Source organism: Myzus persicae, unplaced genomic scaffold (assembly GCF_001856785.1).
Source record: "Myzus persicae strain clone G006 unplaced genomic scaffold, MPER_G0061.0, whole genome shotgun sequence".
Classification (NCBI taxonomy): domain Eukaryota; kingdom Metazoa; phylum Arthropoda; class Insecta; order Hemiptera; family Aphididae; genus Myzus; species Myzus persicae.
Genome location: NW_019104377.1, coordinates 434,920 through 452,055, shown reverse-complemented (window position 1 = coordinate 452,055; position 17,136 = coordinate 434,920). Strand labels below are relative to the sequence as shown.

The 17,136-nt window shown below is 27.6% G+C and overlaps 2 protein-coding genes across 4 annotated transcripts; one reads left to right on the top strand and one right to left on the bottom strand.

Annotated features, from left to right (window-relative positions):
* The first annotated feature begins 262 nt into the window (after positions 1-262).
* LOC111041634 (zinc finger protein 616-like) lies at positions 263-9,549 on the top strand. 3 transcript variants are annotated; one of them, XM_022325958.1, is made up of 5 exons: positions 263-355; positions 3,677-3,787; positions 3,848-3,955; positions 4,042-4,152; positions 4,214-9,549. In XM_022325958.1, exons 2-5 carry the CDS (start codon positions 3,705-3,707, stop codon positions 6,120-6,122), a joined length of 2,211 nt encoding a protein of 736 aa, XP_022181650.1. In that variant the 5' UTR covers positions 263-355; positions 3,677-3,704; the 3' UTR covers positions 6,123-9,549. The 3 variants fall into 3 exon arrangements, with proteins under 3 accessions (XP_022181650.1, XP_022181649.1, XP_022181648.1); XM_022325957.1 differs by lacking the exon at positions 263-355 and adding an exon at positions 465-732; XM_022325956.1 differs by lacking the exon at positions 263-355 and adding an exon at positions 2,854-3,003.
* A 220-nt stretch (positions 9,550-9,769) lies between these two features.
* On the bottom strand, positions 9,770-14,156 carry LOC111041635 (glutamic acid-rich protein-like). Its single transcript, XM_022325959.1, has 4 exons — positions 13,948-14,156; positions 13,578-13,627; positions 11,265-11,544; positions 9,770-11,194 (listed from the first exon to the last, which is right to left on the bottom strand). Exons 2-4 carry the CDS (start codon positions 13,625-13,627, stop codon positions 10,751-10,753), a joined length of 774 nt encoding a protein of 257 aa, XP_022181651.1. The 5' UTR covers positions 13,948-14,156; the 3' UTR covers positions 9,770-10,750.
* Positions 14,157-17,136: the final 2,980 nt, after the last annotated feature.

Here is a 17,136-nt window from a genome sequence, read left to right as displayed (position 1 = left end):
ATACGACAGCATTGCAGTGTATGGAACACAATCTTAGAAGATACCTTCTAGGACCATGGTATGGAAATTAGAAAACGTAACAACACGGAGGGAGCCTTTTGATTACTTGATTATCGTACGCGGAAGACGACGTGTGGGGCACGGTTTAAGATATACCTTAATTAGACGGTTAAGTTGTTCGGGGGCTGCAGTAGGGTAAGATAGCCTAACCACAGAATTATTCAGTGGCCTAACAATGACCATGATCCATGAAATAAAATATGATAGATCTCGATTGTTCAGTTATCAATAATAAGCTTTTTGGTTTTCAACCAAGGTAGGAAGGTACCATGGCAAAATAAATGTTAAAGCGTAGGTAAGCAAGGTATAATATAAATTAGTGCTATTGCTATAGACTGAGTGCTAGACTAGTAGACTACCATTATAATTTATATTTCATAGTATTATAGTTATAGTCCAATATAACAATATTTCCAATTTTCAACTGAAAATTTAATAATATATATATTAAAATTTCTAGTACAATATAGTATGCCTATTGCTTATTCCAAATTCTTATTTCCATATTTTGCTGTTCCCAATATGATTTATTATGTTGTTTAGTGTCTATATTTAAATGTAAAAATATTAAATTATTATATAAAATTTGTATTTTTAAATTATATTATTAATATAAAATTACCACGATCAGAGTTTCTATAGTGTTATGCTGCCATGCTGACATTTTATAAAGTAGGTTGTTATTAGATATTTATTATTTTCTTAATGTTTAATTATTAAACTATAAAACTGTATTACTTTATTATAAAAAAAAAAATTCTTAAACAAAATATTATGTTTACAATAAAAGTATATTTATATTATTTTTGTAATTGAAATGGGATAAAAAAATCATGAAGAAAATTTCCTTGTGACACAATATAGTTAAATGTCCTATCTATTTCAATTTATATTTTAAATAATTTTATATAATACATTTATTTGATTGATGTACCTATAATATTATAACCAGTGGTCGATATGTTGGGATGGTATATCTCCAGTTTTTATAATTCACATTTTCCATCGCTGAGCTTATTTTATATAGCTGTTGAAACGATATAGTATGAGAACTTAATAAATTATAAAAAGCATCATTCCACTTATTTTGAGCCACTTAGACCACTGATTATAATTATAATTATGTTTGGCGTTAGTTGGAATATTTAATTGTGTGTGATTTGTTTAGTGGCAAGTTTAGTAAATTATTTATTTTAATTGTAGTTTTATTTAAAAACAATAATATAATGTAATTTAACATTCTATTTAGTAAAAAAGAATTGATTAATTCAATGGGCCACTAAAACACTATATAGGTCCGTATAAGATCAAAATCTTACTATCGATTAATTTTTTTAGTGTTTGTTTATGCATCCTGGCACAATTCTAGTAATGTTTCTTCTTTGTATACATTGTATGTTACACTATAAATACAAAAGTAAGACTTTAATTTTAAATTAACTTTTTAAAGCTGTAATTTTCCTATTTGGTTTTAATTTTTTATTTGTTTTATGTTATTGTCATTGTACTTTTTTTTTTATTTGTTTATTGTTGTAGACTTATAATTTATAAGAATAGTGCTGAATGCTACTTAATTTAGTTCAAAATATTTAATATTTTGGTATTTGACTTCTTATAGATATAAGGTCTGCAGTTTTATGAATTAAAAATTAAGTTTGTTGCAAATATAATTTGTGGCCTTTGGTGTCATGTGTTGCCCATCTCTGCTTAAAAATTACATTGTGTCCAGTGGACTAGTTAGGAAGGTTTTGGGTGTTAAACCCTCTTCCCCTAATAAGTGTATTATGTACGAAAACAAAAAACTCGGTTTAATTTATACTTAACCTCCTCCATTTTTATAATCCTTCCACTTCATTGATTGTGTCTATTTGATAGTTTTTTTGTCTACCACAGTACCACTAGTAGCTGTTCTGACATTTTATTATATTTTATACAATTATACAATTTATAATACATACTTAACTATTTAAAGCCTATATTTATCCTAAGTAGAATAAAAAATGTTGGAATAGTGAAGCTTAAGCATAGAACCCGTTATCAAATGTATTATTAATACAATATGTTAAAAGTAAATTAAAATATATTGACTTATTCTATACATGAATGTTAATGTAATTTTTTGGTGAAAATCATGATTTCGTTTTTTGTTTTTTTTAATTACATGTTCCTAGGTAAAATGACTTCAATTCAAAACAAGTTTTAAAAAATATATATATTTTTACTGGTTTAGCAAGATTTTTCAATATTCAATCCCGAATCCTAAATATTCTTATAATCAGAGAACTTAAAAACATAAGAAAATAATTATCTTAATACTATTTTGTAGTAAACTACTATAATATCATCTGTGAATAGGCTTAATTTTTAAAATAGTACTTTAAACGTAAATATCGTGATTTCAAATATGATTTGAATTATTTCATTACAATGTACAGAATTTATGCTCGGTAAAAGTAAAAGTTATGTAAAACTCTTGTTTTGATATTGATTATTTCAGAAAATAAATATTTATATTATTTGAAACTTGTTGGATTAAAAGTATTATACCTTACATATTTCTAAATTAAAAAAAAATACAAACATTTCTTCATAATACAAAGCAATAATAGCTGCTATGAACTACTTATATCGATTAATTGGTAATACAATAAAATAGGTAGTCATTTTTCAGCTTTTATTATCATTAATATTTCAAATTCAAATTTTTAAATTTATATAATACTAAATATATTATAATATTGGATGAGATTGAAAATATTATTTCTATCACACCTAATTTGTTGTTATCAGTACCCAGAGGACAGAGTTAAACTATTACAATATTTAGATATTATTGAAATATTTATTTTATAAAATATTTTTTTAGTGTTAATAACCACATATTTCAATTAATTAGTGATATAATTTTAGAAGCATATTAGAAATATTGGTATTTTTGAATAGGTACGTACATGTTTTTTTAAGAGGTACATGAAAATATTTTGTATGTATATATATTTAAGTAGATTGATGAAAACAATGTACTATTCATTCTATAAACAGTTCATTGATTTATTTAGTTAAATAGTTAAGTTTAAATTCTAATATTAATTTGTTTTTGAATATGAATGCCTATTTGAATGATTATTATCTATCAACGAGCCGGAAGAATCTGGTTCAATTATTTATGATTAATGTAATTTATTGCTTTTGATTTTGAAATAGTATATATATTTTAATAATATATGTAGATATAGGTATTTCTAATTCTTACAATTATTAAACTATCCAATATCTCTGAGCATATTATAAAATATTGTATCTATTCAAATAAATTGTTTTGTAAAAACATAAATTTTGGTCAATCATAATAATGTTAAGGTATTATTTTTTAATAGTTTTAAAAGATGTCCTTATTCCATTTTATTAATCTATATTATAAAGTCTATAAGATAATACAAATTGCAATTACAACATTAATAAGTATAAAAGTACTTAGTTGCTATCAAAAGTATGTAACTGTATATCGGCTTTGATAATAACATTTATATTAATAATTTGAAATGTAAAATTATATAATATATTATTTTACACCAAAATGTAGTTATGTATTTATTTATTCAACTATTTATTTTAGACTTATTAAACGAAGACGCTGAAATATTATGCTGAGTTCTACACATAACAACGTTGATACTGGAAAATGGCAAGAAATTGTATTGAATGAAATCCATTCTGACCATGAAAAGTAAGTTTTAAAAAATAATTCTTAGTTCAATAATTTGACCATATTATGCTTAAATTTTAGTTGTTCAGACAATGAACTACCTCTTTCATCAATAGTCACTACTAATAAAATTGATACCAAAAAATGGCAAGATATTATATTGGATAATATTCAATCTAACATGGAAAAGTACATATTATAAAATCAATTAAAATCAAAAACATTATTTTAAACCTTCTTTTCAATAATAAATACTTCTTTTGTTTAAATATTAGTGACTCAGAAAATAATTTGTCTCTATTATCAATACCCATGATTAATGATGATCTTACAAATACAAAACATCAAGATATTAATTTGGGTGATATTCAATCTGACATTGAAAAGTAAGGTTAATATCAAATTTCAATTTTAATTATTTAATAATTATTTTTGTTTAAATTATAGTTACTCAGATAATGAACTACCTCTTTCATCAATAGCAAATGTATTGCCTCCAATCGATAGTTGTAATGTCTTAAAAAGTCAAAAAAATATAAAATCTGATTCAATCAGTTTCCAATCCAAGACAAACATTAACCATAATATATCTGACTCAAGTCACATATCCATCAAAGAACAAAGTAAAATAGATACGCCAATGAAAAAGTATGGATGTGATGTTTGTGGGAAAATATTCCATAGGCGTGTTGAGATTATTGAACACTTTAGAACCAGTTTATGCTTTCCAGAAAGTCCTTCTAATCTTGAACTCAACAGCCCTACTTATAATTGCAATTCTGAAAATCCAATATTATGCTTCAAAAAAATAAGTTGTTTAAAAATTAATAATACAGAAGATATGATCAAGTGCAGAATTTGTCAAAATGTAATCAGAAATGACGATGTTATATTACAGCGTCAAATATTTTATACTAACTTGTGTAATATATGTTCGGTGAGAAATAGTATTATATGTGCAAATACTCGCCACCTTAAAGAAGAGTATACATGGAAATGTAAAACTTGTGGTCAGTCATTTACTTCATTGTCTGGAATAAAAGAACACATATGCTTTTTTCCAAAGAATAAACTGTTCAATTGTTATAAATGTCATAAATCCTATAAAAACTTGAATTCTCTTGAAAAACATAAAACTTTTCATTCATTGCATTGCAATATATGTTTTAAAGAATTCTTTAAACAGTCATCTTTAAGATATCATAAAAAAAGACACTATTTAAGAAGTAGCTACCAATACAATAATCGTTTAGAGTTCTTAGATTATAGTGGGTTGAAGCTTACTAAAAGAATCCTCAGTTCATCTCAAAATTATGAATGTTCAAGATGTTCAAAAGTATTTCATAAACGTTCAGAAATAATATGTCATATTCTGGAAAATCATCAACTTGAATATTCCAAATATAGCTGTGATGAATGTACAAATGTATGTGATTCTTCACAGGACTATATTTTATGTTTTAGAAAAAAGTATTTCAAATGTGATGTGTGTCCCCTATCATTCACTACAGAGCATAGACTGCAACAGCATTATGGATGGCATCTTGGTATAAATAAATTTAAATGTGAATTCTGTCCTAAGACATTTACAAATTTATCTCTTTATTTATCCCATGAAAAAACTCACACTGTAGAAAGACCGTTCAGGTGTAGTTTTTGTGGTCAATGGTTTCCAGAGACATCAAATTTAAATATTCATATAAAACCCTTCAAGCATTTTGTATGTAATATTTGTCAAAAATCGTATACTCAGATGTCATCATTATTATTCCATAAAAAAATTCATGCTAAAAAAAAATGTCGAGTAAATAAGAGCTGTAATCAACTGTCAACTATGGAAATACATTCAAGACGACCAAGTACTAGAAGCAAACATTTTAAGTGTAATGTATGTGCGAAATCATTCTTTCATTCTTATTCATTAAGAACTCATCTAAAAACTCATCAAAAACACAAGAGACCACAAAAAAATTCTATGCGCATTAAATGTGATTTATGCCAAAAACTATTTTATGACAAGAATATTTTACTCGCTCATAGATGTAAGTCATTGACATGTACTTATTGTCTAAAAATATTTAACAATAGTTCTTCACTTAAAAGACACTACAAAAATATGCATAAAAAAAATAATAAACTCTTTGACTGTGATATCTGTAAAATATCCTTTATGTGTTCAACTAGTCTTAATGAACATAGAAAAAATCACACTCAGTTTGAAAATAACACACCTCTTAAATTGAATGTCAACAACGATATAAATACAATAAATGAAGAATTTAGATGTGATCTTTGTATGAAAAGTTTTGATAATCAATCACAAATATTTGCTCATATTGTGGAAACTCATTATTAGGTTTATTAGGTTAAATATTATGAATATATTAGTATATAAATAAACATGTTTGTAAAAAAATTAAACTCTGATGATGTAATCAACTGTCATAATAATATTAAGATTTAAGAAGGCACAAACACCTTTTTATTGTCTATTTGTAATATTACTAGTAAAATTTTTTTTTTGTATGCATTATACTGATTGAAATAAAAGAAAAAATCTATAGAATAGAATTAAAATATAAGATTTCCATTTGCCTTCAATATTATGTGTCATTATATTATAATTTGCTTGTTCAAAAATATTAAATAATATAACCAGATTCAAACCAACTAATCAAATCTATTGTAAGTAAGTCAATCGATCATAAACTGGCCGTGACAATTTCATTTTTTATGTAATAATAAAAATAATATACTCAAAGGTTTAAGTTAGGTTATCTACCTAATAGTTATGGTTTATGAAGGAATTACATGAAGTATCCACTGTTAAATATCAATTTTCTAAGCTACTTTATTGTAATATTTTGTTGACAACAAATTGATGCTTTCATAGCAGATTAGTCAGAAAAACAAAATTTAATAATGTATTAATTATGTATTGATTGTATTAAGGTAAAATATAATATGTGCTGTAATTAATTTAAACTCTGTGACCCAACTGTTTTAGGAAATTCAATATATGATATGATTAAACAAAAAAAGTTGTAAATTAAATGTATTCATTGTATATGACATTTTCATGTTTGTATATTATGTATTAAATTTTTAGATCATTATTACTACTGATCAATCACAAATATCAGTAAAACAATGCGTTTAAATGAATTATGTTATGTATCAAAAGAATGCTTCAAATCGCAATGGAGAAATAAACTCCCATTAGAGAAACAAACTATGTCCACAATTGGGTTGATTACGTATAATAATAAATGATCCATGGTTACAGACTTATCAGTCATCAAACTTATGTTGCCTCCTAGGTCCTTCTGTTAACTACAGCTACACCCTTATAGGCTAGTAGATATTGATGAGTACCAAAATACAGTAATATATTTTATTTGAATTGAATAAGTAAGCAGTCCACGTATAATATAATTTTTATTAACAATTCAACACCAGATTAATTCTAAATACACTTAGATAAATTTTAAGTTTTTGCCTTGTTTCTTTATATCTTAATCTTACCTTGTACTTACCCCAGTTGTAACCATAAATATATCAAACCCAGTTAAATGTCATATTTAGTCTGGTTGATAATGGAAAATTAACATTGCACACATCAGAGCCAGTAATAATGGTTGATCAATAGGCTGAGTAAACTACGGCCTAGGGCGCCAATCGGACAATGTTAAATTGGAGGCGCCACAAAATACCCCTCCACTACTCAAATCATTCGTAGGGGCACCAAATCAACCCTAGCCTACTGGCGGCCGACTTCTTAATCAGACCCAGTTTGTATTTTAAAGTTTATTGTTTTTTGTTAATTTATATTAATAAGCAATGACATCTTAATCATTAGCACACTAGGTTCAGTGCTAACTATATTAAGTGAAAGGACACACATGGACTTGGTATACTGAGCAGTTAGCATTTACAATATTTTTTTAAAAATGTGAGAGATAAAAACTTTATGTTTTTGATATTTGTAAGTTGCTAAATGAACAAGTTATGACTTATGTGGAATCTTCTACTACATTTTCAAGATTTTTGACCAAAAACATTTTTTTTTATTAACGTTTATTAAAAATAAATGTACGATTCAGATGACTTACAAATAGACTAAAAGGAGAAAAATATTTAGAGAACTATATCAAGTGTTAACAAATTAAATATGAAAGTTTGGTAAATATGTAAATTTCCTATGGTTGTTCTGTAATGAACTACAACAAAAAACAAATTGTGAACCATTGTTTAGTAAATATTGCAATATTTCTGATGCTTTCTTTAGTACTTATTGTTGTCATCTCATCGCCATATTTTATAATAATTATTACATTATGTACATGCAACTATACAGCTATACTATCCTAACCAATATAAATGACAAATTCGAAATATTATAAGTTTAATTATTATACAATTTAGGTGTATTATTTTGTGTTTAATTTTAAAATTAATCAGTGTTTCTGACCAAAAACTTTGGCCAGCTACACAAGGAATAAGAAGCCAGGTTCGACCTCATGTCCGTAAGAAACAACCTACGGCTTGAAATAAGGCAGTCATTGAGAGGATAGCAGGCTGGCTATGAAAAAAAACTGCAAACCAAAGAGAGCTAGGATGCAGTGACTGTCTGCCACCAGTAAGAACTAGACGATAGAAGATAGACCAAGGAGGAACTTTAGCAAAGAAGGAGCAAGTAACACAATGTGGATTAGTTAACTAAATCAAATGTATTGTAGCAACCAGAAGGACAAATTCCTAACTTCCAACCCAACGACATACCCTATCTAGTTTTAAGGATTAGTTGTTAAGGAAGTTAAGAATTTGTCCTTCTGGCTGTAATAACCATAATATACCTTCCACACAGGTTATTTATGTAGTATTTTAAAGGTCTTAGAAACTTATAACCTGTGGTTTTTATTTATTTACAATAGTAACAAAGTTAGTCTAACTAACAGAGTATAGCGTATACAAAGGTTTATGCATGTTTGAAATAATAACCAACACCTAAGAGTAACCTTGTTCTTGAAGGTAGCATATTGTTACAATTTGTGTTGTATATACACAATATTTTTAATTTTTGTGGGGTGTATTATTTAAATACAAGATATTTTGAATTTACATGTATGTGTGTATTATGTGAACACAAATTTTTGACTTGGCATTTGAAAGTGTGCAAGATATTTTTTATACTATATTTTAAGAAAACAAATGATATACCTAAAAGCAAATCAATGGTAAAATGTCTAAAATATACCACACACCTTTTCTTTAAACATGTTATATATTATATAAGAAATGGCCACTGAGTGTTTAATACTACTGTATACAAATATAAATATTTTAGGTCTATAATAATCATAATAGTTCTTCTATTAGTATGTAATTTTAATGTTTGTACAAACATTTAATCTAGTATAATTCTAACAAACTACCTACATTACCTAATACCTATTCTAACATCACTAAAACAAAAATTAGGTTCCATAAGTCTATACAAGAAAAATTTTTAATTTCTGAAAAAATAAATGACTCATATGTACAATAAAACAAATACGAAACTTGCTTAAAGAATAATCCACATTTATAGTAATAGGGGACTAATTAATTTTAAGTAACAAAAATTATGCAAAGGAATAATTTATTCGATGTATTCAGAATCACTATTACATGTTTAAGCAAAATATTTGATCAAAATATGTTACAAAAATAAAATGTATTATCAGTTAATTCAAAAAAACTTTGGATTTAACTAAAAAATATTGATCACCATCAAAAAAAAAAGAATATATTATATAAAGCTCACTATAAAATAGAAATTAATCTCCATGTTTTCAGTTACAATACACATATTTATCAGTTTTATTTAAATAAATTCAGCTATGTTTTCATTGTACGTTAATTGTTTTAACACCATGATAGTCATTTGTTATATTTTTCATATTGTGTTAAACAAGAGCCATTGAGTCTTTAAATGTTTAATTGCAGAAATTGAACTATTACAATAAATGAGTGCATGGCATTGACAGGTATTTTTTTTTTTTTGTATGGAGTAATAAGAGATCTTGGTGCTTGTTTACCTCATGCACACATATATAGTGTATCAGTATGTGCCCTATTGCTAAGATAGAAAATTATATGTGCCTATACTGTTTTCAGAATCAAAATGCAATGCGCTCAGAAAACAGTTGTAGTTAGCATGACTGTCTCTTCCCTATATTCAGCCACATGACAAAATACGAAGACAACAGTGCAAATGATGATTGCAACCAATAATAATCAATAGCCAATCATAGAATATTTGGCGGGAGCCAAGGGGCATATGTTGCCCAGAGAATCTGGATGTGCTTTGCTTTTTTATTCTGAAAACAGTAGGTATATCTTTGATAATAATTTAGTTAATAGTTGTCTTTTTTAAATGAGGATGCACCAGGAAGCGGAATAAAGCTGGTTCTAGTTTATACATCCATCAGGCTCCACAGACCGTTGCTGTTGATATTGCACGCCCTCTTGTAGGGGCGGGTGCGGTGCATTCTCATTTGAAAAATAGTCTAAATCTTAGCACCTTACCCATTTTGTATTTAAAATTGTTAATGAAAACAGGTTATTCAAAATATGTTCATCTTCAGAAGAATTTGGGTTAATTAACATCAAATAGTATTAGACTCGTCACATCAAGTGAAGGGTATACAAGTATGTAATCCAAACACCTAAATTAGTATCTACCCCTCAGATTAATTAAATGCTACACCGATTTTACAATATTTTTTTGGTCAAAAATATAAATAAAAATAAATACCATTTCATAAACTTAAATCTATTAAACTATCAAAAAACAACTAATTAAAAAAATTAAAGAATTACAATTCATTATAAATAGTAATATTTATTATAATTAAGTATTTGTAAATTTATACAATTACATAAAGTTGAAATCATAAAATAAGTCAATAATGTAAAGATTTAAGTTACAAACTATATAACTTACTTTTTCTTATTAAATTTTTTATTTTTCTGTACTTTGCCACCTTTAAATTTAGAACCATTTTTACCTTTATTTGGCTGACTTTTACCATTTTTGAAACCACCCTTAGCTTTAGGCTTAGGCTTTTCCTCTTCGCTTTCTTCATCATCATCCTCATCAACTTCAAGATCTTCATTTTCATCATCATCATCATCATCATCATCAACAACATCATCTTCATCAACTTCATCATCGTCATCCATTTCTTCATCATTAGAAACTTCTTCTTTTTTAGATTTTGGAGTCTTGGAATCTGATTTTTTAGCCCTTTCTTTGGTGTCTTTATTTATACTATCTACGTTACCACCAACAGCTTTGAATTCATTAATTAATTTTTCATAAACTCCATCCAACACTTCATCACTAGTATCCTTAAATTTGGAAAATCCTTTAGTAATCATGTTCTGTAAAAATAATTAAAATATTATTAGAAAAACACTTAATATCAATAAAAAAAATTAGATACGGTCTTACTTTCAGTTTTTTACTCTTTTGCGGAATAGAAGATTTATTTTTGTAATCTCCTAATAGCTTAGCAATACTAGTTTCTTCATCAGAAAGATCAGTCATATTAGAAACATTTTGAATAGCTTTAGCCCATAATTCTTGAATTGCCAATTTTTCAGGATTGGGAGGTGTTTCTACTTTAACTTTTTCTCCTTCCTTTTTCAGTACAGTTGGTTTGACAATATCTTTGGACTTTTCTTTTCTAACTTGTACACCACCTTTAGCTTGTTTCTTCGGAGATTTATTTCTAAATATAAAATAAAAATACATAATTATTAAAAATTAAATAGTTTTAATTTTAAGGAATTTTAAGATATTTCGGTGAATTTTGGTAAAATATAACAAAAAATAATACTATAATCAATTTAGAATGCTTTACTACAATTCAATTCAATGAAAAATAAAATCTACTGTTGTATATAGAATGTTTGCAAGTATGCTCACACTACGTTATATTTAAATTATGTATACTTTTAAATTGGTATTTTTGAAAATTTGTCTACTCTGTTCAGAATAAGAACACTCCGGGCAAAGGACGAAGAGACTGGTTCATACTCCGCTACACAATAGAAGCTGATTTATCTAGCCGCCGAGCGATAAAAAGTGGGGGAAATTTGGCTTCCATTTTGACGGGGCAGTTGGATGAGCGACTCGTGTACCTTCTCTAGTGGAACGAAGTATGGTTTAGACATTCGCTTGACTTCACAAACCATTGCAGCTGACAATGCAAGCTCTGCACACTATGTGCCGTACCATATGCGCTAGCGCGTGGGATTTTAATTCTGTACAGAATAAATTTAAAGGCGATATTTTCCAAAACTATTTCGGATTTCTCAAGGCATGACATTAAAAAAGTACCCAGGGCGTTACTAAAATTAGTTTTTTCAAATGATTAACCACAAGTTTTAAATTTTAAGAGGATGTAACACGGCATTTGTTATCTCCGCTTAGAAATCCGTAACATAGCAATATAAGCTCAGCAGATCACGGATACCTTTATTAGTTTAAAAACTAGAATGAATCGTCCTATTATGAAACCCGATGGTAAGTTCATAATCTGGGTTTGTCTGATGGTTTTTTTTACAATACTTCAATTTTTTGAGTAAGTGATGAGCATTTTTAATTTACGCTGTATTTAATACCTTGCGAACCATATTGTAATATCGTAAAAAAACTAACATACAAACACAGTAATATTCTTATCATTAAGTTTTATAATAGGTCAATTCACTTTAATTTATAAGCTAACAAAGCTATACACGATCTGCTCTGTGTCAATTTTGTATGTTATGCACTTGTAAAACGAAGATAACAAATTCCAGTGTCGGGTCCTCTTAATGCATATTGTGATTATACAATCAAGATTTGAAAGTTAAGTTCCCAAGCTATTCTACTTTAAACTTAAACTTTGTTAATGGATACTCTGGAATTAAAATTAAGTATGCAATGTAAATTAATATTAGTTAATAATTACTGCTTAGTAAATTTTTTCATATTAAAATATGCTAATGGATTAATATCAGACCCAATAATTTACAAAACAAAAGTAAATATCCTTTTAAGATTATAATGAAGAATAAATTCTGAATTAAGTATTCAAAAATAAAGTCTATCTACAGTTAAAAATTCCAAAATCAAAAATTTGAAAATACAATAGTAAAAATAGTGGGCATGCTTAAAAAATCACTTTATCTACAAAATCTACATGTTCCTTATACTTAATTTGTTTACTAGCATGAAGTATTCAACAAGGTAAGTATATTAGTCTCAACTTAGAGCAAACATCATATTTTGAAATCATCATGTATGTAATTTTATGTTGTACTTCAAAAATATTACTTTTTTTACATTGCACAGCACTATGTACTACTTTATTCGTGGCATGCATTTTAATTTTTGAATATATTGTGTAGGTAGCTACGGTATAGTGGATTTAAGACTTAAACACAGAACATGTGTTCTTATTAACAAAATGTGCAATGTATATGATACATGTACACTCATTATAAAATATACATCTATTGACTAATCTTTAGTAGTTACTAGTTGCCTAGGGATTCCAGGCGGCCCAGTCTGCGTATACGAGATTGGGATACTCTTAACCTGAATAGTATAGAAAAGGTATAAATCTTAACTAAAAATTGTTTTACTCGACATGAACCATGAGGTTATACAAATATTTTTCGGTATTAATATTAACATTCCAATAATATTAATTTAATACAACCAATAATCAGTACTATCACAAAATACTTTAATGTTCGTAAAATCTATAATTACTTGTTTGTATTCACGGGCTTCTTAGCAGAATTATTAGTCTTTAACTTCATCTAAAACACATAAGATATACAATAAATCAAAAGCCGCAAAAATCATTGTTAGTACAGAACATTTGTTTAATAGATTGTGTTTAAATTCAATTTAAAAATTATAATATATATAATAAATAATATAAAAATATGTAAAAAACAAGATGCATAACCATTTAAGTAAAACAAAATGTTATCTAAATAAGCTTTTCATCTTAAAGATTATTTGAAATGCATACAAATTGTTTCCACATTTTGAATTAGAAATCGTAAGGTTCGCATCATTATAATATGCAACACGGTGATTAATACGAATTTGTATCACACATTAATTATCTTACCTTTTAAAAGTAGTTAATAAATTGGAAAAGGTAAATATTAGTAAAAAATTAGTATAATAATTGTCACAAAATGCTTTAAAAGTTAAGAATTGTGAGTAAGCACAGCTAGAATGGTGATTGAATTATTCAATTTGAATAACCACACCAGTACCACACTGAAATTTCAAATGAAATGTAATGCACGAAGTACTGTAAACACATTTACTTTGAACACGATAGATGTATTGATTATTTTAGGTTATAATTACAGAATATAGACGCATCCTGGAGCAAAATCTGATAAATTCATAGAAATGGAAGAAAAACAATAAGCATACTTGATTTTACTCGGCGCGTACACAAATATCAGTTTCAGGGGCTTTATAAATCATTATGCATAACCATTAAAAAGTAACCACTAAAACGGAAAAAGTAAAAATAACCTAAGGTTAGATTCTTTTTTGAATTAGGCACACCAAAAAAACGAAAAGGATTTTGTCAAAAACCAGTTTTGCTTGAATATTCCCTTTTTTTCTGATCTTTTTGGTTTTTCCCGAAACTGTTTTGGAAACTCTGATAATTCCGAGAGAACCTAACAGAACCCTGGATGGGCTAAGGTCCTTATCCCCCCCCCCCGTCCATTATGCGCCTGTGCCAAACACACACAAAAAAACAAATCATTCTTAAATCATTACGTGCATAGCTTCACTCAAAATCTGAAATGTATTTTTATAGCATTTCATGGGAATGGGATATATTTCATGCTATATAATATGGACACTAGACAGTCCGGACTTATGAGATATTATATTATTCAATGAAAATCACGAACTAAGAGTATCTTAGTATCTTAGTTCGTGATGAATTATAAAAACTGTATTCATTATTACGCCCATTCTTTTATGTAGTAATATTAATTATAAACATTTTATTGTTACCTTGGATAGTTTTAATTGCCCGTAAATCGTAATAGCAGAAACATATAATTATACTTACCTATACCTACGACCTACCCACCCACCTACCTACTATTAGAATATGTAAATTATATATATTTATATATTTAATATAACTATGGATGTACACTATACCTAGGGCAGTAATATAATAATTAAGTACCTTGGTAGGATGATGTTTAAATATTAACCCTCTGTTTGTCGTGCAATGGAACCGCCCGGCGTATCCATGGTTGTGAAATGGGAGGGGCTGCAGTTATTCAACACCTAAACCCCACCGGGAAGGCTGGCTATGCCACTGGGTATACCTAAATCTGGGTGTACCTATAATATCTGTATTAATCTGAATGATGGTAGAACAATAAATAGTATTGGGGTAACGCGCGACCAACGGAGGGTTAAATGTGTATACGATACAGACATATACAGTATAGGTGTAAAATCAGAGGCGGAACTGAGGGGGTGGAGATAGACGGGATTGATCGCCCTAGCATAATTTTTTTATGGGCTATTTAGTCTAGACTGCAGCATGAAATTATAATCGTTACCTATTCTTTTATTAATTACCTACTACCTAGTACCTACGTGGTGTAGCGAAAATAGTACAAATTACCACAATGATAAAATATCATATTACTTATTATGTAGTATTTTGTCCTTTGTCATTAACTTTGTGTCTTTGTGTGGGTGTCAGTCGTACCCACGAAAAAAACTCGATTTACGTTTCCGCCATCGCTCGTTTCTGCAGCCAAAACGAAAAAGGTTCGATTTTCATTTCCGCCAAACCTTTTTCTACCTACTTGTCTAAATATTATAGTTTGAGGAGAACCTTTAGAGTTAAACAGGAGGCCACCCCGGGGAGGTGGTTCTCATTGACCCCAAAAATTGTTTGACTTATTTTTAGATTAAAATTAAGTTAATTCAAATTTAATTTGTCTTACAATACAATACATATAGTCGAATATTTTTGAATAATTATTTAGTATATGTATTTATTATTTTGAGTAATTGTTACATACCTTTTTTAAAAAGGTCATTCTTGAAACCTTTTGGGTTTTGTATTCGTTTATTGCGTTATTTGTTTGGATAAGTCATTTTTTAATTTTTTTTATTACATCTGATAGGTTTTTGCTTACATAAGTTGCAACTGTAAATTTGAATACGCTATTTTGAACATATGAATGTTTGCAGAAATTAAAATTATTAAAGAGTTCTCAAACTCCAACTCAATAGGTAATATAAGTAGAAATAGATTTGGCGGAAACGAAAATCGAGTTTTTTAGCGAAAACGATGACCACCCCTTTGTATGATGTGTGCGGTTTGTACTCTATAATAAATAAATTGTGACTGTGCCAAATTCGTAATTTGGTTGCACACTATACAGGTATTGGTCAAAGTTTCAAAAACATTAATATTATGCATACACTCACATATAGACACACGCTATAAAGGGTGTCCCGTGAGGATTTACCCATCGCGATATCTTCTGAAATAATGGAGATATCCATATCAAAATTCTAGCTTTTCAATGAGACTCACAGGGACAAGGGCTATTAATATTTTATGTTTTAATTTAAACTTAATGTCGATGTTTTGGAAAAAAAGTTAAAAATATTTTTTTTATTTAATAATTTCCAAACTAATTGAAGAGACCTTTTTTGGATAGAGTTCATATTTTTGAAGAAATTGACATTTTTTTAACCTCCTGATTTTTAATATTTTTTCTGGTTTCGAGAAAAATTGCGGTCCACACTGAAAGCGTTCGCCGGCCGTATAAGCACGTGGACCACATGTTTAATACCACTATGGTATTAAATATAATTCTCAAACCCTCTAAACTATAAAAAAAATATTAAAAATCAGGATTTAAATGAAAATTTTTTTTTTTATTATTTTTAGCTTTTTGTACAACGATTATAGCTCAATAATTATAGAAAATAACAACTATACAATACAATTTAAAAATTAATGCAAAATATATTTATAAAAATAAAATGTTGAAATGTCTATATTTTCAAAAAAATGAACTCTACATTGAGACTATCTTAAATATTAAAAAAAAATATATTTAAACTTTTTTTCCCAAAACATTAAAATTAATTTAAACATGAAATATTTGTAGTTTATTAAAAAAAAAAAAACAGACATGTGATAACTCTAGTATTCCTGGAGATATCGCAATGTTTAAATCGCCTGGGACACTCTGCAGTATAATTTTTAAAGTTCTAAACGAAAACAAGCATATTGATGATG

Bases quoted from the DNA above. Each gene is read 5' to 3' on its own strand.
- LOC111041634 (XM_022325958.1), top strand. From the start codon at position 3,705: ATGCTGAGTTCTACACATAACAACGTTGATACTGGAAAATGGCAAGAA. The intron at 3,788-3,847 runs GTAAGTTTTAAA...CTTAAATTTTAG, and splicing joins ATCCATTCTGACCATGAAAA to TTGTTCAGACAATGAACTAC. The intron at 4,153-4,213 runs GTAAGGTTAATA...TTTAAATTATAG, and splicing joins ATTCAATCTGACATTGAAAA to TTACTCAGATAATGAACTAC.
- LOC111041635 (XM_022325959.1), bottom strand. From the start codon at position 13,627: ATGAAGTTAAAGACTAATAATTCTGCTAAGAAGCCCGTGAATACAAAC. The intron at 11,545-13,577 runs GTAATTATAGAT...TTTTATATTTAG, and splicing joins AAGCCCGTGAATACAAACAA to AAATAAATCTCCGAAGAAAC. The intron at 11,195-11,264 runs GTAAGACCGTAT...TTATTTTTACAG, and splicing joins AAAAGAGTAAAAAACTGAAA to AACATGATTACTAAAGGATT.